Source organism: Dendrobates tinctorius, unplaced genomic scaffold (genome assembly GCF_039654945.1).
Source record: "Dendrobates tinctorius isolate UK_male_01 unplaced genomic scaffold, ASM3965494v1 ptg000009l, whole genome shotgun sequence".
In the NCBI taxonomy this organism is placed as follows: Eukaryota; Metazoa; Chordata; class Amphibia; order Anura; family Dendrobatidae; genus Dendrobates; species Dendrobates tinctorius.
The window spans coordinates 6,301,569-6,324,845 of NW_027361677.1; the positions used below are offsets into that span (position 1 = coordinate 6,301,569).

The 23,277-nt window shown below is 47.6% G+C and overlaps 1 protein-coding gene across 4 annotated transcripts in view; it reads left to right on the forward strand.

Annotated features, from left to right (window-relative positions):
- Positions 1-5,390: 5,390 nt before the first annotated feature.
- The window catches only part of CMIP (c-Maf inducing protein), a 139,146-nt gene continuing 121,259 nt past the window's right edge, over positions 5,391-23,277 (forward strand). For 2 of the 4 annotated variants that reach the window (XM_073582523.1, XM_073582525.1), the window contains exon 1: positions 5,394-5,985. In XM_073582523.1, coding sequence (XP_073438624.1) covers positions 5,686-5,985 — 300 coding nt within the window. In that variant the 5' untranslated portion in view covers positions 5,394-5,685. Of the gene's footprint in view, positions 5,986-23,277 lie in introns of all 4 variants that reach the window. The other 2 variants (XM_073582518.1, XM_073582527.1) reach the window with 2 other exon arrangements.

Here is a 23,277-nt window from a genome sequence, read left to right on the forward strand (position 1 = left end):
ACACACATGTATATATATATATATATATGTAGCTGTGCACACTGTATACCTGTGCCCGTGCCTTGCCATGGCCCTGGAGCACTCAGGTGCTGCACAGATGGAGGCCTGGCTGTGCCCTGTCCCCAGCTCCCCCTCTCCTCCTCCTCCCCTGCAGCACACACACATGTATATATACAGTGGGGAAAAAAAGTATTTAGTCAGTCAGCAATAGTGCAAGTTCCACCACTTAAAAAGATGAGAGGCGTCTGTAATTTACATCATAGGTAGACCTCAACTATGGGAGACAAACTGAGAAAAAAAAATCCAGAAAATCACATTGTCTGTTTTTTTTTCATTTTATTTGCATATTATGGTGGAAAATAAGTATTTGGTCAGAAACAAAATTTCATCTCAATACTTTGTGATATATCCTTTGTTGGCAATGACAGAGGTCAAACGTTTTCTGTAAGTCTTCACAAGGTTGCCACACACTGTTGTTGGTATGTTGGCCCATTCCTCCATGCAGATCTCCTCTAGAGCAGTGATGTTTTTGGCTTTTCGCTTGGCAACACGGACTTTCAACTCCCTCCAAAGGTTTTCTATAGGGTTGAGATCTGGAGACTGGCTAGGCCACTCCAGGACCTTGAAATGCTTCTTACGAAGCCACTCCTTCGTTGCCCTGGCGGTGTGCTTTGGATCATTGTCATGTTGAAAGACCCAGCCACATTTCATCTTCAATGCCCTTGCTGATGGAAGGAGGTTTGCACTCAAAATCTCACGATACATGGCCCCATTCATTCTTTCATGTACCCGGATCAGTCGTCCTGGCCCCTTTGCAGAGAAACAGCCCCAAAGCATGATGTTTCCACCACCATGCTTTACAGTAGGTATGGTGTTTGATGGATGCAACTCAGTATTCTTTTTCCTCCAAACACGACAAATTGTGTTTCTACCAAATAGTTCCAGTTTGGTTTCATCAGACCATAGGACATTCTCCCAAAACTCCTCTGGATCATCCAAATGCTCTCTAGCAAACTTCAGACGGGCCCGGACATGTACAGGCTTAAGCAGTGGGATACGTCTGGCACTGCAGGATCTGAGTGCATGGTGGCGTAGTGTGTTACTTATGGTAGGCCTTGTTACATTGGTCCCAGCTCTCTGCAGTTCATTCACTAGGTCCCCCCGCGTGGTTCTGGGATTTTTGCTCACCGTTCTTGTGATCATTCTGACCCCACGGGGTGGGATTTTGCGTGGAGCACCAGATCGAGGGAGATTATCAGTGGTCTTGTATGTCTTCCATTTTCTAATTATTGCTCCCACAGTTGATTTCTTCACTCCAAGCTGGTTGGCTATTGCAGATTCAGTCTTCCCAGCCTGGTGCAGGGCTACAATTTTGTTTCTGGTGTCCTTTGACAGCTCTTTGGTCTTCACCATAGTGGAGTTTGGAGTCAGACTGTTTGAGGGTGTGCACAGGTGTCTTTTTATACTGATAACAAGTTTAAACAGGTGCCATTACTACAGGTAATGAGTGGAGGAAAGAGGAGACTATTAAAGAAGAAGTTACAGGTCTGTGAGAGCCAGAAATCTTGATTGCTTGTTTCTGACCAAATACTTATTTTCCACCATAATATGCAAATAAAATGAAAAAAAACAGACAATGTGATTTTCTGGATTTTTTTTTTCTCAGTTTGTCTCCCATAGTTGAGGTCTACCTATGATGTAAATTACAGACACCTCTCATCTTTTTAAGTGGTGGAACTTGCACTATTGCTGACTGACTAAATACTTTTTTTCCCCACTGTATATATATGTAGCTGTGCACACTGTATACCCGTGCCTTGCCCCTGGAGCACTCAGGTGCTGCACAGATTGAGGCCTGGCTGTGCCCTGTCCCCAGCTCCCCCTCTCCTCCTCCTCCTCCCCTGCAGCACATACACGTGTATATATATATATATATGTAGCTGTGCACACTGTATACCTGTGCCCGTGCCTTGCCATGGCCCTGGAGCCCTCAGGTGCTGTACAGATGGAGGCCTGGCTGTGCCCTGTCCCCAGCTCCCCCTCTCCTCCTCCTCCTCCCCTGCAGCACATACACGTGTATATATATATATGTAGCTGTGCACACTGTATACCTGTGCCCGTGCCCTGCCATGTCCCTGGAGCCCTCAGGTGCTGTACAGATGGAGGCCTGGCTGTGCCCTGTCCCCAGCTCCCCCTCTCCCCCTCCTCCCCTGCAGCACACACGTGTATATATATATATATGTAGCTGTGCACACTGTATACCTGTGCCCGTGCCCTGCCATGGCCCTGGAGCCCTCAGGTGCTGCACAGATGGAGGCCTGGCTGTGCCCTGTCCCCAGCTCCCCCTCTCCTCCTCCTCCCCTGCAGCACACACACATGTATATATATATATATATATATATATATATATATATATATATATATGCACTGTGCACACTGTATACCTGTGCCCGTGCCTTGCCATGGCCCTGGAGCCCTCAGGTGCTGCACAGATGGAGGCCTGGCTGTGCCCTGTCCCCGGCTCCCCCTCTCCTCCTCAGCAGCACACACACGTGTGTATATATATATATATGTAGCTGTGCACACTGTATACCTGTGCCCGTGCCTTGCCATGGCCCTGGAGCCCTCAGGTGCTGCACAGATGGAGGCCTGGCTGTGCCCTGTCCCCAGCTCCCCCTCTCCTCCTCCTCCTCCCCTGCAGCACACACACATGTATATATATGTATATATATATATATGTACTGTGCACACTGTATACCTGTGCCCGTGCCTGGCCATGGCCCTGGAGCCCTCAGGTGCTGTACGGATGGAGGCCTGGCTGTGCCCTGTCCCCAGCTCCCCCTCTCCTCCTCCTCCTCCCCTGCAGCACACACACATGTATATATATGTATATATATATATGTACTGTGCACACTGTATACCTGTGCCCGTGCCTTGCCATGGCCCTGGAGCCCTCAGGTGCTGTACAGATGGAGGCCTGGCTGTGCCCTGTCCCCAGCTCCCCCTCTCCTCCTCCTCCCCAGCAGCACACACACGTGTATATATATATATATGTAGCTGTGCACACTGTATACCTGTGCCCGTGCCTTGCCATGGCCCTGGAGCCCTCAGGTGCTGCACAGATGGAGGCCTGGCTGTGCCCTGTCCCCGGCTCCCCCTCTCCCCCTCCTCCCCTGCAGCACACACGTGTATATATATATATGTACTGTGCACACTGTATACCTGTGCCCGTGCCTTGCCATGGCCCTGGAGCCCTCAGGTGCTGTACGGATGGAGGCCTGGCTGTGCCCTGTCCCCAGCTCCCCCTCTCCTCCTCCTCCTCCCCTGCAGCACACACACATGTATATATATGTATATATATATATGTACTGTGCACACTGTATACCTGTGCCCGTGCCTTGCCATGGCCCTGGAGCCCTCAGGTGCTGTACGGATGGAGGCCTGGCTGTGCCCTGTCCCCAGCTCCCCCTCTCCTCCTCCTCCTCCCCTGCAGCACACACACATGTATATATATGTATATATATATATGTACTGTGCACACTGTATACCTGTGCCCGTGCCTGGCCATGGCCCTGGAGCCCTCAGGTGCTGTACGGATGGAGGCCTGGCTGTGCCCTGTCCCCAGCTCCCCCTCTCCTCCCCCTCCTCCCCTGCAGCACACACACATGTATATATATATGTATATATATATATGTACTGTGCACACTGTATACCTGTGCCCGTGCCTTGCCATGGCCCTGGAGCACTCAGGTGCTGTACGGATGGAGGCCTGGCTGTGCCCTGTCTCCCCCTCTCCTCCTCCTCCCCTGCAGCACACACGTGTATATATATATATGTACTGTGCACACTGTATACCTGTGCCCGTGCCTTGCCATGGCCCTGGAGCCCTCAGGTGCTGCACAGATGGAGGCCTGGCTGTGCCCTGTCCCCGGCTCCCCCTCTCCCCCTCCTCCCCTGCAGCACACACGTGTATATATATATATATGTACTGTGCACACTGTATACCTGTGCCCGTGCCTTGCCATGGCCCTGGAGCCCTCAGGTGCTGTACGGATGGAGGCCTGGCTGTGCCCTGTCCCCAGCTCCCCCTCTCCTCCTCCTCCTCCCCTGCAGCACACACACATGTATATATATGTATATATATATATATATGTACTGTGCACACTGTATACCTGTGCCCGTGCCTGGCCATGGCCCTGGAGCCCTCAGGTGCTGTACGGATGGAGGCCTGGCTGTGCCCTGTCCCCAGCTCCCCCTCTCCTCCTCCTCCTCCCCTGCAGCACACACACATGTATATATATGTATATATATATATGTACTGTGCACACTGTATACCTGTGCCCGTGCCTTGCCATGGCCCTGGAGCCCTCAGGTGCTGTACGGATGGAGGCCTGGCTGTGCCCTGTCTCCCCCTCTCCTCCTCCTCCTCCCCTGCAGCACACACACGTGTATATATATATATATGTAGCTGTGCACACTGTATACCTGTGCCCGTGCCTTGCCATGGCCCTGGAGCCCTCAGGTGCTGTACAGATGGAGGCCTGGCTGTGCCCTGTCCCCAGCTCCCCCTCTCCTCCTCCTCCCCTGCAGCACACACGTGTATATATATATATATATATGTACTGTGCACACTGTATACCTGTGCCCGTGCCTTGCCATGGCCCTGGAGCACTCAGGTGCTGTACGGATGGAGGCCTGGCTGTGCCCTGTCTCCCCCTCTCCTCCTCCTCCCCTGCAGCACACACGTGTATATATATATATGTACTGTGCACACTGTATACCTGTGCCCGTGCCTTGCCATGGCCCTGGAGCCCTCAGGTGCTGCACAGATGGAGGCCTGGCTGTGCCCTGTCCCCAGCTCCCCCTCTCCTCCTCCTCCCCTGCAGCACACACGTGTATATATATATATATATATGTACTGTGCACACTGTATACCTGTGCCCGTGCCTTGCCATGGCCCTGGAGCCCTCAGGTGCTGTACAGATGGAGGCCTGGCTGTGCCCTGTCCCCAGCTCCCCCTCTCCTCCTCCTCCCCTGCAGCACACACACATGTATATATATATATGTAGCTGTGCACACTGTATACCTGTGCCCTGTCCCCAGCTCTCCCTCTCCTCCTCCTCCCCTGCAGCACACACACGTGTGTATATATATATATATATATATGTACTGTGCACACTGTATACCTGTGCCCGTGCCTTGCCATGGCCCTGGAGCCCTCAGGTGCTGTACGGATGGAGGCCTGGCTGAGCCCTGTCTCCCCCTCTCCTCCTCCTCCCCTGCAGCACGCACACAGTCACACACACACAATGTGCATCCTGATCTGCTGCTTGCCTCTGCCATTGACGTCATCGGGCAGTCACATGACCCTGGCTCGGCCAATCCCCGCGGAGGCGCTGCTGCAATCTTCTGGTGCTTGCTATTCTGTGGCACACACCGCTCAGCCCCATCACACAGATACATGCTGCACCCCGAGCCCGGCCGCCATCCCGGGGGCTTCTGGCTGCTTCCCCCCCACAATCCTTGTGGATAAAGTAATGGATTTAATCAAGTAGCAGCCACTGGCAATGCTCAGGACCCTGTGAGCTCTGGAATCCGGGGACTTTCTTTTTTGTTGCAGTTTCCTTCCTGGCTTCTTGGATTTTCTGTTGCATTTTTTCTGTAGGAGACAGAGCTGAATCTGCTATGGATTGTACTGACAGCTCCTGTGGGGAGAGCGATCACAGACAGATAGAGGAGAGCAAGCCCCTGCTGGGGGGGGAGATGTCTGCTCCGGAGGGGGGCAGGCTGGGGGCTGTGCCCTGCAGGAGGGCCATGCTGCACCTCAGCGGGATGAGGTACAAGCTGCTGCAGGAGGGCGACATCCAGGTCTGTGTGATCAGGCACCCCAGGACCTTCCTGAGCAAGATCCTCACCTCCAAATTCCTGAGGAGATGGGAGCCCCACCACCTGACCCTGGCAGACACCAGCCTCACCTCGGCTACAGTAAGTGCTCGTACACACTGGATGCGGCTTCTTGTCAGGATTGTCTGCAGCCATGTGTGTGCACCCTCTGCAGAACCTCTCTAACCCCGCTGTCAATCAATGGGATGATTGGCACTATGGCTTCCTAAGATGTTCCGCATCAGTGACCGAGAGGCGAGAGAAATCCTGTGCGGTTTTATTTTTTTGGCACCGTGGTGAAATGTGTCCGGTATCTGTGTTGTCCTGGTGTAGATGATGGGTTTTCATACATTGCGATAGGCCTCCGAGACTTATTACAAACGGGTGTATTTTATGTGGCCGGCGGGGCCTGTTGGTGGGCATTTATATGGTTAATGGTGGATCATCAGTGATGTGGTGTTGGTTTTGTCAGGAGTGTATGTGTATATATTATATGTATATATGTGTGTGTATGTATAAAATATATATATAGTGTAGTGTGTGTGTGTGTGTGTGTATATATATATATATATATCAAAAGAAAAAAATATATATACATACTTTATATATTTATTATTGTGTATGTGTGTTTCTATTGACCTTTCCCTGAATGTTTCGCCCCGGTGATGGAGCCCCCCCAGCTTGTATGTGCTGTACGGATCGGTCACTGCAGCACATTACTGTAGCCCCAGTATAATATAGCCACAAAGGATTCTGGGTACGGCACATTATAAGCCGTGGCGGTGGATGTAGTATGACGGTTACATGGACCAGATAGGTTGCAGTGTAATTATTGTGCAGTGTCGTCCTGTTCTGGTGGACCATTAGATACGATTTATTATTGTATACCGTGCATGGCTTTTCTTGCATTGTTACATTTCTGCCTATTGATAGGAGGGGGATGATTTACAAATAGATTTTTATTTTCAAGATAGTAAGATATTTTTTTTTTCTTAAGTGGATAATTGGCCAAATCTAATATCCTTGTGATTGTTCCTACACAGATGTGATGGACTCCATGTAGACCTGGTCCCCTCCGATCGGTAGCGTCAGTGACCTAGACCTGGTCCCCTCCGATCGGTTGCGTCAGTGTCCTAGACCTGGTCCCCTCCGATCGGTAGCGTCAGTGACCTAGACCTGGTCCCCTCCGATCGGTTGCGTCAGTGTCCTAGACCTGGTCCCCTCCGATCGGTAGCGTCAGTGTCCTAGACCTGGTCCCCTCCGATCGGTAGCGTCAGTGTCCTAGACCTGGTCCCCTCCGATCGGTAGCGTCAGTGTCCTAGACCTGGTCCCCTCCGATCGGTAGCGTCAGTGACCTAGACCTGGTCCCCTCCGATCGGTTGCGTCAGTGTCCTAGACCTGGTCCCCTCCGATCGGTAGCGTCAGTGTCCTAGACCTGGTCCCCTCCGATCGGTAGCGTCAGTGTCCTAGACCTGGTCCCCTCCGATCGGTAGCGTCAGTGTCCTAGACCTGGTCCCCTCCGATCGGTAGCGTCAGTGTCCTAAACCTGGTCCCCTCCGATCGGTAGCGTCGGTGTCCTAGACCTGGTCCCCTCCGATCGGTAGCGTCAGTGTCCTAGACCTGGTCCCCTCCGATCGGTAGCGTCAGTGACCTAGACCTGGTCCCCTCCGATCGGTAGCGTCAGTGTCCTAGACCTGGTCCCCTCCGATCGGTAGCGTCAGTGACCTAGACCTGGTCCCCTCCGATCGGTAGCGTCAGTGACCTAGACCTGGTCCCCTCCGATCGGTAGCGTCAGTGACCTAGACCTGGTCCCCTCCGATCGGTTGCGTCAGTGTCCTAGACCTGGTCCCCTCCGATCGGTTGCATCAGTGTCCTAGACCTGGTCCCCTCCGATCGGTTGCGTCAGTGTCCTAGACCTGGTCCCCTCCGATCGGTAGCGTCAGTGTCCTAGACCTGGTCCCCTCCGATCGGTAGCGTCAGTGTCCTAGACCTGGTCCCCTCCGATCGGTAGCGTCAGTGTCCTATCACCGATTATCATTCACGACTCGTCTTTAGCGGATTTCAGGTTATTGGACATCGGAGGAAGAATGTAAAATATCTATCCTCCTATGACTGTATCCTCTGACAATCCTGTAAGGCCCTCGCCCCGGTCTCTATAGGGTCTCTGCTATCCATGAGTCCATCGGTTGCCTTTTTCGCCGTTGCACTTGTTGTATATATGGTGGCATCGTGTCACGAAATATGGAAACTCCACTTAATGGAATTGCGCCTATTCCTGTGCAGAAAACGGATGGGGACACTTTGCCGTGACAGTTTCACTAACATTGTAAAAGAGAAAAAAGAAAGAAAAATTAAACTGATTGGGCATTGTAGTCTAAATCCGCTCCGCACAATGGTCTTCATCTTCGGGCCGTGTGCCGGCCGCCGCAGCTCTAGAATGCTTTACTAAACGGCGACCTCCATATGTCAGAAAGTTACCGCATAGGATGGCAGCCCCAGAAAACGTGACAAAAATTAGTTACCTACGAAACAATGTGGATCCTTCTTCTGGAAAAGCTGCTATTAGGCCACATGAGGCAGTCGGCAATAGTTATACCATGTCTAGTGTGAAAATGGCCTGGGATCCCATGGATTCTCGCCATAGGAGCTGTTATAGTTACTAGATTACTACAGGAATACGGGCATGAAGAAAATGGAATATACAACGTTATTTTAGTGTTTTAGAATGATCTTACATTTATTGGGCAGGATGACTTTATCTATTAATTTATTCTTTTAAATTCTCACCATTAAAAATGTATGTATATAATGTGTGTATGTATAATATGAATGTGTGTATATAATATGTGTGTATTTATATAATACGCGTGTGTGGATAATTATGATATGCATGTATATAATGTGTGTGTGTGTATAATATATATGTGTGCCTGCATATAATATATGGACGTGTGGGTGTGTATGTGTACAGTTTGTGTGTAATATATATATTCACTATCCAATGGACCGAAATAAATGTAAATGAACATGATATAGAATTAATTACTTTGGGAAAAAATGCCGTGTGTGAGGCTATAATATATTCCGGTTTCTGGTAATTATACAATACCGAGCCCACATTGCATGCAGTATATCACTATATGGCGCTGCCAGTTGCTCCAGTAGATTGGTAGCGGCATTAGGCTATGTGCACACGTTGCGGATTGCACTGCGGATTTTTTTCGCTCAGTTTTTGTGAAATCCGCAGGACAAAAGTCCTGCGGTTTATCTGCGGTTTTGCCCTGCGGTTTCACACCTCGTAATGATAAGGTGTGAAACCGCTGCGGAATCCGCACAAAGAATTGACATGCTGCGGATTGTAACCCACGGCAAAACTGCGCGGAAAAATCTGCAGCATCTGCACATCGGTTTTTGTTTTTCATAGGCTAACATGGTACTGATCACCGCTGCGGGTCCACAGGGCCGGATCCGCAGCAGAATCCGCAATGTGTGCACATAGCCTTAGTGTTTCACTAACGCCTTGATGTTTCTTCTAGGGGAATTTCTATAGGTCACACACATAACGTAAGGCCGGATTCACACATCCGTGTTTTGCGGTCTGTGCGCGCATGGTTGGGGCTACGCGTTGAATTTGGCAGCAACACATGGATCTGTAAAACAAAAACCATGACGTCCACATTGTATCCTTTTTTTTGTTGTTGCACCCTTTGTGTTTTAATTAGCGAGATTGAGCTGAAAACCGGATCAGACCAATGCACGCTGCCCATTTGTAATTATTTTTTTAGATTTGATTTGCATTGGTCAGTGTGTTGTCCGTCTACAGACGTGTCACCCGCCCGTCCTCCGCTGTGTCCTGCACTGGCAGGTTGTCCCTACGATGAAGGACCAGGGTAGTAGGAAAGTGCTTATTGTTTACACCGTGAAGCCATCATTGACGTTTGTTACTTGGTCGCGTTCACATCTGAAATTTTGATGGAAACAACAGAAAGTCAGTGGTGTCTCGTGATAAGATGTTCCATAGAACAAACGTTTCTTCACGTCCTCCTCAAAATTAGAGACATCTTTACTGTTAAACTCTTGTCACTTAGAGGCCCTTCCATGGTACAAGCCCTTTTTACCATCACATAGACCATATTGTATCCAATGACATTGGATTCTTAGAGATAAGGACTTCTTGCCTGCTGGACCACAAGTTCTATTCGGGCCCATTAGGTCACCACCGGCAATCGGAAGACAACCAGTGTTGGTCAGTTTCCTGCCTGTAAAATCGAGTCCCGGTGTGATATGGACAGTTCTTATACTCTTCTCTTGGATGTTTACCGTAGAACATGATGGCGGTACATAAGGAACGTTGGAGACATTACCTTGGTCTGATGAACCCTCAGAAGGCAAAGTTTCAGAAGTTATGATCTAGCGAATGTCATAAAAACTCCTTGTATGTCACATTGGGGACAAGTATTAAGGTGCCCACACACATTGGATTGGCGTTGGCCTAACGCAACGATTTTGGTAGGACTTAGCACGACCACCTGATTTATATGGGTGTGGCTTGACTATTACTCCAATGGCAGATGTTTGGCGAAAGAAGGGTTGGACATGTTGGATTTCAGCTGAGCATGAAGAAGATTGACTGCAAACTAAAGGCTATGGCCACCTTTATAACAGAGGTTTTGTTATTTAACAGCCTTCAGCTCAATCTCAAGCCATGGCGAATTGATGGGTGAATGATCTGTAGGAAGATCGATCTAGTGCAACCCTACATAGGTCCACCAGGGTCTTCTACTCTGTTATTTTGATAGTATCAAACCACTTTATAACAGTACTGTTTACAATTCAATGTCTGGCATCATGTTTACAGTGGGGAAAATAAGTCTTTGTTAGGCTAGTTTCACACTAGCGTTTATTCCATGCAGCGCACGGTGCCGCTAAGCCCCGCCCCCTGCCGGCTCCCTTCCCGCCCCATCCGGTCATCGCCGCCTACTATCGCACATGGACGCATGCGATCTGCGCACCCTAGCTTTAGCATAGGGTGTGCAGATCGTGCGCTGGCCGTGCGCTAGTAGGATTTTAGCGTGCGCTGCGCACTTTTGAAGGTGTGCCATGCGCACCGAAATGCAACATGCTGCGTTCGGCGCACCTTCAAAAGTGCGCAGCGCACGCTAAAATCCTACTAGCGCAGATCGCATGCGTCCATGTGCGATAGTAGGCGGCTATGACTAGATGGGGCGGGCAGGGAGCCGGCAGGGGGCGGGGCTTAGCGGCGCCGTGGGCTGCATGGAATAAACGCTAGTGTGGAACTAGCCTTACACTGACAATTTTGCACGTTTTCCCACCTACAAAGAAAGGAGAGGTTGGTAATTTTTATCATAGGTACACTTCACCTGTGAGAGACAGATTCTAAAAACAATGCAGAAAATCTCTTTGTAGGATTTCTACTTAATTAATTTGCATTTTATGGCATGCAATAAGTTTTTGATACAATAGAAAACAGAACTTGATATTTGGTACAGAAACCTTTGTTTGCAATTACAGAGGTCAGATGTTTCCTGTAGTTCTTGACCAGGTTTGCACACACTGCAGCAGGGAGTTTGGCCCACTCCTCCACACACATCTTCTCCAGATCTTTCAGGTTTCGGAACTGTCGCTGGGCAACATTGAGTTTCTGCTCCCTCCAAATATTTTCTCTTGGGGTCAGGTCTGGAGTCTGGCTAGGCCACTCCAGGACCTTGAAATGCTTCTTACGGAGCCACTCCTTAGTTGCAGTGGCTGTGTGTTTCGGGTCATTGTCTTGCTGGAAAACCCAGCCACCACCCATGTTCCATGCTCTTTCTGAGGGAAGAAGATTGTTGGCCAGAATCTCGCGATACATGACTCCATCTATCCTTCATTCAGTACAGTGTAGTCGTCCTGTCCCCTTTGCAGAAAAGCACGCCCAAAGTATGATTTTTTTTTTTTCCCCACCATGCTTCATGGTTGGGATGGTGTTGTTGGAGTTGTACTCATCCTTTTTTGTTCCTCCAAACACAGCAAGTGGAGTTGATACGAAAAAGATCTATTTTGGTCTCCTCTGACCACATGACCTTCTCCCATGCCTCCTCTGGATCATCCAAATGGTCATTGGCGAATCTTAAACAGGCCCGGACATGTGCTGTCATGAGCAGGTGGACCTTACGTTCCCTTCGGGATTTTAATCCATGATGGTGTAGTGTGTTACTAATGGTCATGTTTGATACTGTGGTCCAAACTTTCTTCAGGTCATTGACCAGGTCCTCAATTGTAGTTCTTGGCTGATTCCTGACCTTTGTCAGAATCATCCTTATCCCACGAGGCAAGAGCCTGCATGGAGCCCCAGACCGAGGAAGATTGAAAGTCATCTTGTGTTTCTTCCATTTTCTAATAATTGCTCCAACAGTTGTTCCCTTCTCACCAAGCTGCTTGCCTATAGTCCTGTAGCCCATCCCAGCCTTGTGTAGGTCTCCAATATTGTCCCTGGTGTCCTTACAGCTATTTGGTCTTGGCCATGGTGGAGAGGTTGGAGTGTGATTGAGTGTGTGGACAGGTGTCTTTTATACAGGTAATGAGTTCAAACAGGTGCAGTTAATACCGGTAATTAGTGCAGAGAAGGAGACTTCTTAAAGGAAAACTAACAGGTCTGTGAGAGCCAGAAATCTTGCTGGTTGGTCGGTCATCAAATACCTGTTTCATGCAATAAAATGCTAATTAATTATGTAAAAATCCTACAATGTGATTTTTCTGGTTTTCATTTTTAGATTCTGTCTCTCATAGGTGAAGTGTACCTACGATAAAAATTACACATCTCGCCATTCTTCGTAGGTGGGAAAACTTGCAAAATCGGTAGTGTATCAAATACTTAAGAAAAAAAAATGGAACTATAGTCGGCTCACCCTTCTGTGAAGTCTTCATTAGGCAGCTGGCACTCAGCACGGGTCCACAGAGCAAAAGTACTTGGGAAGAGAGAGAAAAAAACCAGCGAGTAGATCGCAGACTAAAATATAACCTTTAATCCATTAGGTTAAAACATGAATGGCCCAGGATTGCCAAATACTTATTATCCCCACTCTATTTGGCATCATAGGTTGTTAGACACAAATGTATGGCTTCCCTACATCCCTCCCTTGATAGTCATTACATCAGTTTACAATAACACCTCATTGAAGTCCTTGGGTTCCCAATTAAAGCTTCGTCTAAGTTTCCCAGTGCTTGAGGCCCAAGGCAAATGCTCCCCAATAGCCCGGCATTGAATATTTTCCCCCCCATCATAAGCAATCTTATGGAGTCCTGCCCCAACTTTTGCCTTTTTTACCCCAACATTGTATGTTCGCCCTTACACTTTACACTTCCTCCAAAGAAAACTGCGACTTATTCTCCCTTTTGCTGTGTGTGTCTCACTGATGCTAGAAAAGATTATCTGTGTATCTTGTTGATAATTCTTCATCTTGGTTTGACACTTTAGGTTCCAGTGTGCGGTGACTGGAGAAATAAAGCTAAATATGGTAACCCATCTACCCGCCATCACTTTACCAGCATTGATAGCCTGCGGCATCACTTGTTTCTTTGAATATGCAAAACACAAGCCGTGGAGACACCATCACATGTTTCTCAACGCAAGCAATGACCAGCCAGGTCTTTCGCCAGGAAGGAACAACCACGGGAAGGGCAGTCTCCAATGAAGGAAACCACCTATGCCAAAACATGGTATCCATCCACAGACAGCTGTTTCGGGGTGTTGCCCCTCATCAGTGTGGAGTAGGAAACTGGCCAGTAGGAGCAATGCCTAGTAGAAGACAGCTGTCTGTGGATGGATACCATGTTTTGGCATAGGTGGTTTCCTTCATTGGAGACTGCCCTTCCCGTGGTTGTTCCCTCCCGGGGAAAGACCTGGCTAGTCATTGCTTGCGTTGAGAAACGTGATGGTGTCTCCACAGTGTTGGATGTTGATCTCCTTGAGTTCATTCATCCTCATTTTTCACTTGTTTCTTTGAAGTCCTAAGTCCTCCATCTACAGGGGGCATTTGATGCCGGGTGACAACCATTGCATTGTGAGACCTAGAAATTTTAAGGGGGTGTCCTTTTTTTTTTTTTTTTTAAGAAAACTTTATGCTGTGTGCTGCCATAGTTCTTACAAAGAAAAAAACCCTGAGCATAACTTACTCTTCCTGAGTACTGTGCCGACTCTCCTGGTGTGTCTATCAGTAGTGGTCACTTGTTCCTTTTGAAGTCCTAAATCCTCCATCTACACCGGGCATACTTGACGCCGAGTGACAACACACTCCTGGTGTGTCTGTCTGTAGCGATGAAATCCCATGGACAGCACTGCAGCCATTCACTACTCGGGAGGAGCGGCAGCACTTTTGCCGGGAAGTCACCGCTGCCGGGAAGGCAACAGCGCTGTGGAAAAAAGTTAATGCCGGACCTGGGGAGGTTTTATTTTTTAAATAACGCTGCATGTAAAGTTTTCTAAAAGAGGGTGACCCTGTTAAAGTAGAAATTCACTACATTAACCCTTTCTCTCTTTGTAAAATGGTTGTATTCTTACCCTGAACCAAGGCGCTCCGGGTGATTTTAGAGTACGGGTTTAACACCTTGGTCCTGTCGCAAACTTTTGCATTTAATCAGAAGCGAATGCCCTAAAGCAATAGGAATAGGTTAGATACTCGGTCTGCCCAGCAATAGGAATAGGTTAGATACTCGGTCTGCCCAGCAATAGGAATAGGTTAGATACTCGGTCTGCCAAGCAATAGGAATAGGTTAGATACTCGGTCTGCCCAGCAATAGGAATAGGTTAGATACTTGGTCTGCCCAGCAATAGGAATAGGTTAGATACTCGGTCTGCCAAGCAATAGGAATAGGTTAGATACTCGGTCTGCCCAGGAACAGCATGGACGTAAGCCATTCCATGGCATCCTTGTATCTCTGCGCCAAGGTGTATAGTTAGAAATGTTCATTATTGGAAACAATGGCGGCATACATTATCATAAGATTGAATTTGGATCCTCCAGTTTTGTTCCACCAGAACCTCCGGTGAAGACGTGACACACAGCAGAAGCGATAGAACGGACGTGGCCACAATTATGGCTACATTTCTGCCAATCCTCTGTGATCCCGTGTTCTCTTCATACGTGATACCCGATGGTTCCAATATAAGCAAGTCTTAGACTTTTTAATTTTTTATTCTTTAGCACCCGGCGATGACATGTCACACAGGGACATCTGTTGTAAAATTAATTTTTAACCAAGGTGCTATGAGCGCAGATGGCAAACACTGTGATATACTGAAATGGCAGTAATAAAACCATCATTCCTCATGGTTTATGGCACTCGTTTCAGCACTGGCCATATTTATATATATATTATTTTTTTTTTTTAAGTATGAAGCCCAAGGGGTAATAGCAGTGATTAGTATAGCGATGGAAAGTGCTGTTTCCCTTTAGATTAGTCTGTCTCTACCATGCCTCATCAGTCAGAGAACAGTTCTCACTAAGTGGACCCAAGAAGTGCCATGCTCCTCCCCATTGACCCTTTAGGAAGACCTCATTCGGGGTCATGTGACATCTCTGTGTCTTGTTGACTGGTTGGAGAGCTACAAGGTAGTGTCATGTGACCACTCTCAGCCTGCTAAATGGCTGGAGAGCTACAAGACAGTGTCATGTGACCACTCTAAGCCTACTAAATGGCTGGAGAGCTACAAGACAGTGTCATGTGACTACTCTCAGCCTACTAAATGGCTGGAGAGCTACAAGGTAGTGTCATGTGACCACTCTCAGCCTACTAAATGGCTGGAGAGCTACAAGACAGTGTCATGTGACTACTCTCAGCCTACTAAATGGCTGGAGAGCTACAAGACAGTGTCATGTGACCACTCTAAGCCTACTAAATGGCTGGAGAGCTACAAGGAAGTGTCACATGACCACTCTCAGCCTACTGAATGTCTGAAGAGCTACAAGGTAGTGTCATGTGACCACTCTCGGCCTACTAAATGGCTGGAGAGCTACAAGACAGTGTCATGTGACTACTCTCAGCCTACTAAATGGCTGGAGAGCTACAAGACAGTGTCATGTGACCACTCAAAGCCTACTAAATGGCTGGAGAGCTACAAGGTAGTGTCATGTGACCACTCTCAGCCTACTAAATGGCTGGAGAGCTACAAGGAAGTGTCACATGACCACTCTCAGCCTACTGAATGGCTGGAGAGCTACAAGACAGTGTCATGTGACCACTCTAAGCCTACTAAATGGCTGGAGAGCTACAAGGAAGTGTCACATGACCACTCTCAGCCTACTGAATGTCTGAAGAGCTACAAGGCAGTGTCATGTGACCACTCTCAGCCTACTAAATGGCTGGAGAGCTACAAGGTAGTGTCATGTGACCACTCTCAGCCTACTGAATGGCTGGAGAGCTACAAGACAGTGTCATGTGACCACTCTCAGCCTACTAAATGGCTGGAGAGCTACAAGGTAGTGTCATGTGACCACTCTCAGCCTACTGAATGGCTGGAGAGCTACAAGACAGTGTCATGTGACCACTCTCAGCCTACTAAATGGCTGGAGAGCTACAAGGTAGTGTCATGTGACCACTCTAAGCCTACTAAATGGCTGGAGAGCTACAAGGTAGTGTCATGTGACCACTCTCAGCCTACTGAATGGCTGGAGAGCTACGAGGTAGTGTCATGTGACCACTCTCAGCCTACTAAATGGCTGGAGAGCTACGAGGTAGTGTCATGTGACCACTCTCAGCCTACTGAATGGCTGGAGAGCTACAAGGCAGTGTCATGTGACCACTCTCAGCCTACTAAATGGCTGGAGAGCTACAAGGCAGTGTCATGTGACCACTCTCAGCCTACTAAATGGCTGGAGAGCTACAAGGAAGTGTCATGTGACCACTCTCAGCCTACTGAATGGCTGGAGAGCTACAAGGAAGTGTCACATGACCACTCTCAGCCTACTGAATGGCTGGAGAGCTACAAGGCAGTGTCACGTGACCACTCTCAGCCTACTGAATGGCTGGAGAGCTACAAGGCAGTGTCATGTGACCACTATCAGCCTACTGAATGGCTGGAGAGCTACAAGGCAATGTCATGTGACCACTCTCAGCCTACTAAATGGCTGTAGAGCTACAAGGAAGTGTCATGTGACCACTCAGCCTTCTCAATGGCTGTAGAGCTACAAGGCAGTGTCATGTGACCACTCTCAGCCTTCTCAATGGCTGGAGAGCTACAAGGCAGTGTCATGTGACCACTCTCAGCCTACTGAATGGCTGGAGAGCTACAAGGCAGTGTCACATGACCACTCTCAGCCTACTGAATGGCTGGAGAGCTACAAGGCAGTGTCACATGACCACTCTCAGCCTACTGAATGGCTTTAGAGCTACAAGGAAGTTTCCAATAACTACTTGGTCTATTGAATGGTTGGAGAACTACACGGAATGTTCACATGACCACTCTCGGCCTATTGAATGGCTGGAGAGCTGCAGGGAAGTGTCATGTGACCACTCTCGGCCTATTGAATGGCTGCAGGGAAGTGTCATGTGACCACTCTCGGTCCATTGGATGGCAGACACAGCCTGCTTGGGTTAAGGGCACATGTGGCCCTTACAGTCCAATGCTTGGCGCTATGGTGGGCATTTTATTTCCTAGGGACAGTTTTTTTCCCTGTAAAGATGAGCATTGCGGTTGGTAGGTTCTCATTTGCTCCCCCCATTTTGGCTGTGGTACACACATGATCACTATCTGTCACGTTTTAATGTTTTTATATTTTTTTCTCCTCTTGATCGTTGATTCCTGCAGAAATTAAAATGAGCCTGAGAGGACGAGCGGAGCGCAGCAATTGTTAGGACAACGGGCACCGTCACCATAGCGATGCAGGCTTTCTGTGTAGGCCTTTTCAGGCCTTCTTTTATAACAGAGCCAGAGACCATATTTGCATTTGTTTGTGGAAGTAAATTAAATCTTTAACCCTTTTTGCTACCGAAAGCAAAAACCCATAGCAAAAGAATACCATAATAACCCCACTGTCCCTGGTAGTGCAAGGGAGACCCTTTTATGTAGGGGAATCAACAGGAAAGCACCCTTCTTTGTGTCCCATTAATTTGATAAAATATCAGCCAGGTGCCTTCCATAGAGAGACACTTGATACTGGAAGTGCCTGTGGCCCACCAGAGCTGTAGGGGACACACCTGTGGCCCATTACGGCTGTAGGGAGCATACTTGTGACCCACAAGGGCTGTAGGGGACACACCTCTGGCCCCCCAGAGCTGTAGGGGGCACTGTTGTGGCCCATCAGGGTTGTAGGGAGCATGCCTGTGGCACACCAGGGCTGTTGGGGGCACGCCTTTAGCCCACCAGAGCTGTAGGAATGGTCACGCATGTGTCCCACCAGAGCTGTAGGAGTCACGAATGTGGCCCACCAGAGCTATAGGGGTACACGCCTGTGGTCCGGAGGAGCTGCGGGGGGGGGGACCTCAAACACCATTGTGTACCCTGCATAAATGGGTGCTTCCACGTTGCATTTATGCACCCGTTTAGTGGCCCTGTCGAGACTTAAGTCAAACCCCCCTGACAGGGCCATAGACTATAATGGTTCTGACAGAGCGAATGTGCCCCCTGACATGCATGATTTTCGGTCATCTTCGCCTACTAGAGGTGGGCACTCGGTATTAGTAACCACAAGATGAACATTTAGCAACTGTATTTTTTTGTTGTCCCTTTAAATCCTTTAAATCCTGCTGGTGATCGAATAGTGACTGGGGACTGTAGGCGCTTACCTGATCCCTCGAACTAGGGGGTGCCCTAGTCTATCCCTGTCCCCTGGATTACGATGGATAGTGGAGATGCAGGGGGTGACATATCTTGTTATGCTCCTATCTTTGCCCTTATCTGTTCCCTACCCCACTGAGGGAGGTGTGAGGCCGAAGTGTATAGTCAAACCCTAACCAGACAGACTGGGATAAAAGAAAACCACAATCATACAAATACACTCACAGAACAACAGAGGGGAACACAGGGGAGGGAATAGTAGGAGAAACCAAATAAGTGAGGATAAGGATAAACCATCAACCAACCCCACTCGGCAATCTCCAGAACAACTCTCCAAACACAAACTACTCCTCCCAACACCAAACCAGGCAGAATGAGCTATCACTGGCAAAGTCAGAAGAAGGGAGGAGGGTTCTTATATCTGCTGGGAGTAACCAACTCAGAACAGCTGCTATAACCCAAAGCGGAGAACGCCAACTAAGCAGTTTAACACTTGCAGCACCAGAGCAAAGAAAGCCAGAAGAGCTAATAGGACGTTGAAGCCGCTGTTCTAATTGCCGCAGGTGTATGTGTCACCAGACTCTGCGATCGTCTGACCCCACTCAGTTGCAGACTCCCCCTTGACATCTACTTTAATGAATTGTGTCTGATACTCTCAGGTTTGCCTAACTCCTTCTGGCTGTAGAGGGGTTAAACCACACAGTTATCTTTACTGGCTCTCTCACATCCTGTTTTCATTGTCCCTGCAATTACAGCAAGTCCTCTGTTCTGCCCTGCAGATAGATAACACTCAGCCTCCAGGCTCTGTCAGGGCCACTGTCCCAATGGTGCCTTTTAATATTTGCAAACTCCATTTGCCAGATAACTGCTCTCTTGGGGACAAAACCTGATCCACTCCCTAAGGGAGAATGGGATGTTTGTTATGTCAACACAGTTAAAACGGTTACAGCACTTAAGTAATATCAGCTCAGCAGCCGCCATCATTGGATCCTGTTCGTTTTTTTGTTTTAATAAAAAATGTAGCTTAATGGGTCGTCTTTATGACAAAGAATGTCTGCTGGAACTGCTGCACCCAGCGACCAATCAGATCGCAGCTTTTATGTTTTTAGAGCAGGTTTGACCTAATTGGTTGTCTTTTGCACCGGTTTACATACTTGAGGCTCATTGTATATCTCACCTATACCTTTAAGCTATGTGTACATGCATAAAAGCTTGGCACTCCCTCAAGCCTCATATGACCGAAGTCAAGAGAAGAATACTTATACTCACAGTGATTTTTTTTTTTTTTAAATGGATTTTGAAGCTTATTCTCTTCAAAATCAACATTTAAAAAATGCTTCAAATGCTCCTTGGATACTCCTTGCTATGTATTCTGTAGCGGATCAGCTTTAAAATCCACTTTGAAGAAAAAAAAACCTCTCCTGATTCTGCCATACACTGACGAGGGTTGTTTCTGTGTTCTGTATGAAAGAGCCGCTGCCAGATTCCTTTGGCGGAGGCTTATGTCAAGGGAAAACAAAAGGATCGGGTGGGGAAATTCTATAGACTGGATCCGTCTCTTCTCGATGCATACACATGAGATTGTTGGCTGATCCTGTATCAATGGGTTCGGCCGACTTCAGTCTAATGTGTAAAGGGCTCTTAGTACAAACTTTATTAAGATTAAGCCACATTAGTTACTATTTTTTTAATAGGCTAGCATTTGCATTTTATATCATTTTGCCAATGTCTATTTTCATTCTTTCATGCATAGGAGAGAAAGGCATTGTAAAACAGCTCTGGTGGCAACTTATCTCCTCTAGGATCAAAAGGATTGGACATACTAAAACCCAATATGCCCAATCTGTCTTTTGGGATGACTAAGAAGCCTCATATGCATGGATGGATCAGCCAATCCTGCTGAACACAACGGTTTCCATGTTTTTTCTTTTAACAATTGGGAGTGTGATATTTTGGAATAGATTATTTTTAGCACGGTTTGGATATGAAGCGAGTTAAGAATCGTGCTCTGGACTTGGCAATTTGTATCATCTGAAGAGTTTGTATTTTCGGCAGAATGGCATTTGCTCTTAGGTCACATCTCTATTTCTGAATTATTAGTCTACAATTCCAAATCTGTAATAATGTCATTGACTCTGCTTTTTTGAGATTTTATCTGCCTAGGGTAAAGCCAAAAGATTGTATGTTGTCCCCACAGTAGACATGTCTGATCGTTTGTGATCAGGGAGATGCGGGTTCCCCAGTGCTGAGAATGTGTTTCGAACACCAGACACATAGAGGCCAAACATACAGTACGTAGTTATGATTTTCTATTGAGATAAGAATATTCCAGAGTAGGTAAAACTTTAAAATATGGAAAGTAAGTGTTCCCATTGTTCATCTTCAGGAGCTACTGTAAGCTTCCTAGTTTCAAGTGCAGTGTTAAAAACATCTAAAGTTGGACAACCCTACGGATCTAAAGTTCGACAACCCTATGGATCTAAAGTTGGAACAACCCTACGGATCTAAAGTTCGACAACCCTACGGCTCTAAAGCTGGACAACGCTACGGCTCTAAAGCTGGACAACCCTACGGCTCTAAAGTTGGACAACCCTACGGCTCTAAAGCTGGACAACCCTATGGATCTAAAGTTGGAACAACCCTACGGCTCTAAAGTTGGACAACCCTACGGCTCTAAAGTTGGACAACCCTACGGCTCTAAAGTTGGACAACCCTACGGCTCTAAAGTTGGACAACCCTACGGCTCTAAAGTTGGACAACCCTACGGCTCTAAAGTTGGACAACCCTACGGAACTAAAGCTGGACAACCCTACGGCTGTAAAGTTGGACAAGCTTACGGCTGTAAAGTTGGACAAGCTTACGGCTGTAAAGTTGGACAAGCTTACGGCTGTAAAGTTGGACAAGCTTACGGCTGTAAAGTTGGACAAGCTTACGGCTGTAAAGTTGGACAAGCTTACGGCTGTAAAGTTGGACAAGCTTACGGCTGTAAAGTTGGACAAGCTTACGGATACTATCTTCAGGAACTACTGTAAGTTTCCTAGTCTCCAACGCAGCTGTAAAATCATCTAAAGTTGGATATCCCTACGGCTCTAAAGTTGGACAACCCTACAGATACTCACATGTATAGAAAAGAGGACCTGGTACTAAAAGAAGGGAATCTATTGTAGGGACTAGTCCAGGCAGTACAAGTCCTATAGATAGAACCATGGTGCATAATCCAGTAGAGCTGACCACTTGCTCAGAAATCTTCAGAACTTTTAGAAAGTGATTGAACAACGCTCCATACTTAGCATGTTTACCTCAAAACATCCTTATTCATCATTTTGCTATCAATATACTTTTTTGTCAGCACAACATTTTGAGTCACAGATCCTTCGTTAGTCATGAACGAGTTGTGAGATACATCAAAAGATCATGGTGGTATCAATGAGACAGCATAGAGGGTTGTCCCCTTTCAGTTATTCTTAGTCCCCAGGTGCAATTTGGCATGTAAACAAAACCCAAAACAGGTTCTATTCACCACCCATGGTCCACCATCTAGTCTCTACTGCAGCTCCTGGTGCCTGGCAATGGCACGTTGACAATGCTGCCACCAATAAGTGAGCTCCGCAGCTCTGCAAGTGTAGATGGAACACGTTTAGAGCCGCTGAGCTTACTAAGAGGTGGCGGAGACCTGTTAAGAGCCGTTGAGCTCTCACCGAGAGAGGTGGGTGAGACTCGCCAGTGGACCCGGGGACAGTTAGTACAGCATATACATGCCAAAATGAAGATTAACTGAAAGGGGACATTGCCTTTAAGTCTCAGACCATGTAGAAGAAAAGATAGAGGGTTGTGGAAGTACTGCTAATACTCACATGTATAGAAAAGAGGACCTGGAACTGAAAGAACAACCGTTTTGGTATCATTTTTTGGTGATATGGAAACTGTCTTGCCTCCAAAAACTAGAAGATAACAACCAGGCGTGTTTATGTCAGAGAAGGCATCATTTTGGTGTTTGAAGTCCTGAGTTGCGTCAGAACCGAATTATCCATGGAGAAGCAGAAGTCCTTGGTTCTCTCTGCACTTGAGTTATGATAAGACAAGAGCTGTTTTGATGTAACGCTACGGCTTGAGGTTTCATGTTAGAGAGCAGACTAGAACAGCTGCATCCTGGAGACACGGTCTCTTCTCCTGTCCAAGAGGAAGTTGCATAGTGTAGATCTGTATTAAAGCATTTTCCCCTATACTCTAGTTACATATATACTATGAACTGTACACCACTTGGGAACCTTATAAATTCCCGTACCTGACGAGTAGTTGGGCTGAATGCACGCCTGATAATTTTTGTTAAGTTTTTGGGCGAACCAGAACCCTCACCACCTCCTGTGTACGAAGCTTCACAGCCATACAAGTAGGACTTATGTGTGGATGGATGATAGTCCTCCTTGGAAGTAATACTTCTAGACCAGAGTAAGACTTGCTTATCATGTTCAGAATTCTGGAGGAAAGAGATCATGAAGTTTGCTCTTGAAAAATGTTTCAATATCTCCACAGCCTTTTCTGGCCAAACTCTTCCATTTGGGTACCACTAAGTCCTCCTGAATTCCTTGGTCAAGGTGGTTTTGGGAGGATTTGGCAACTCC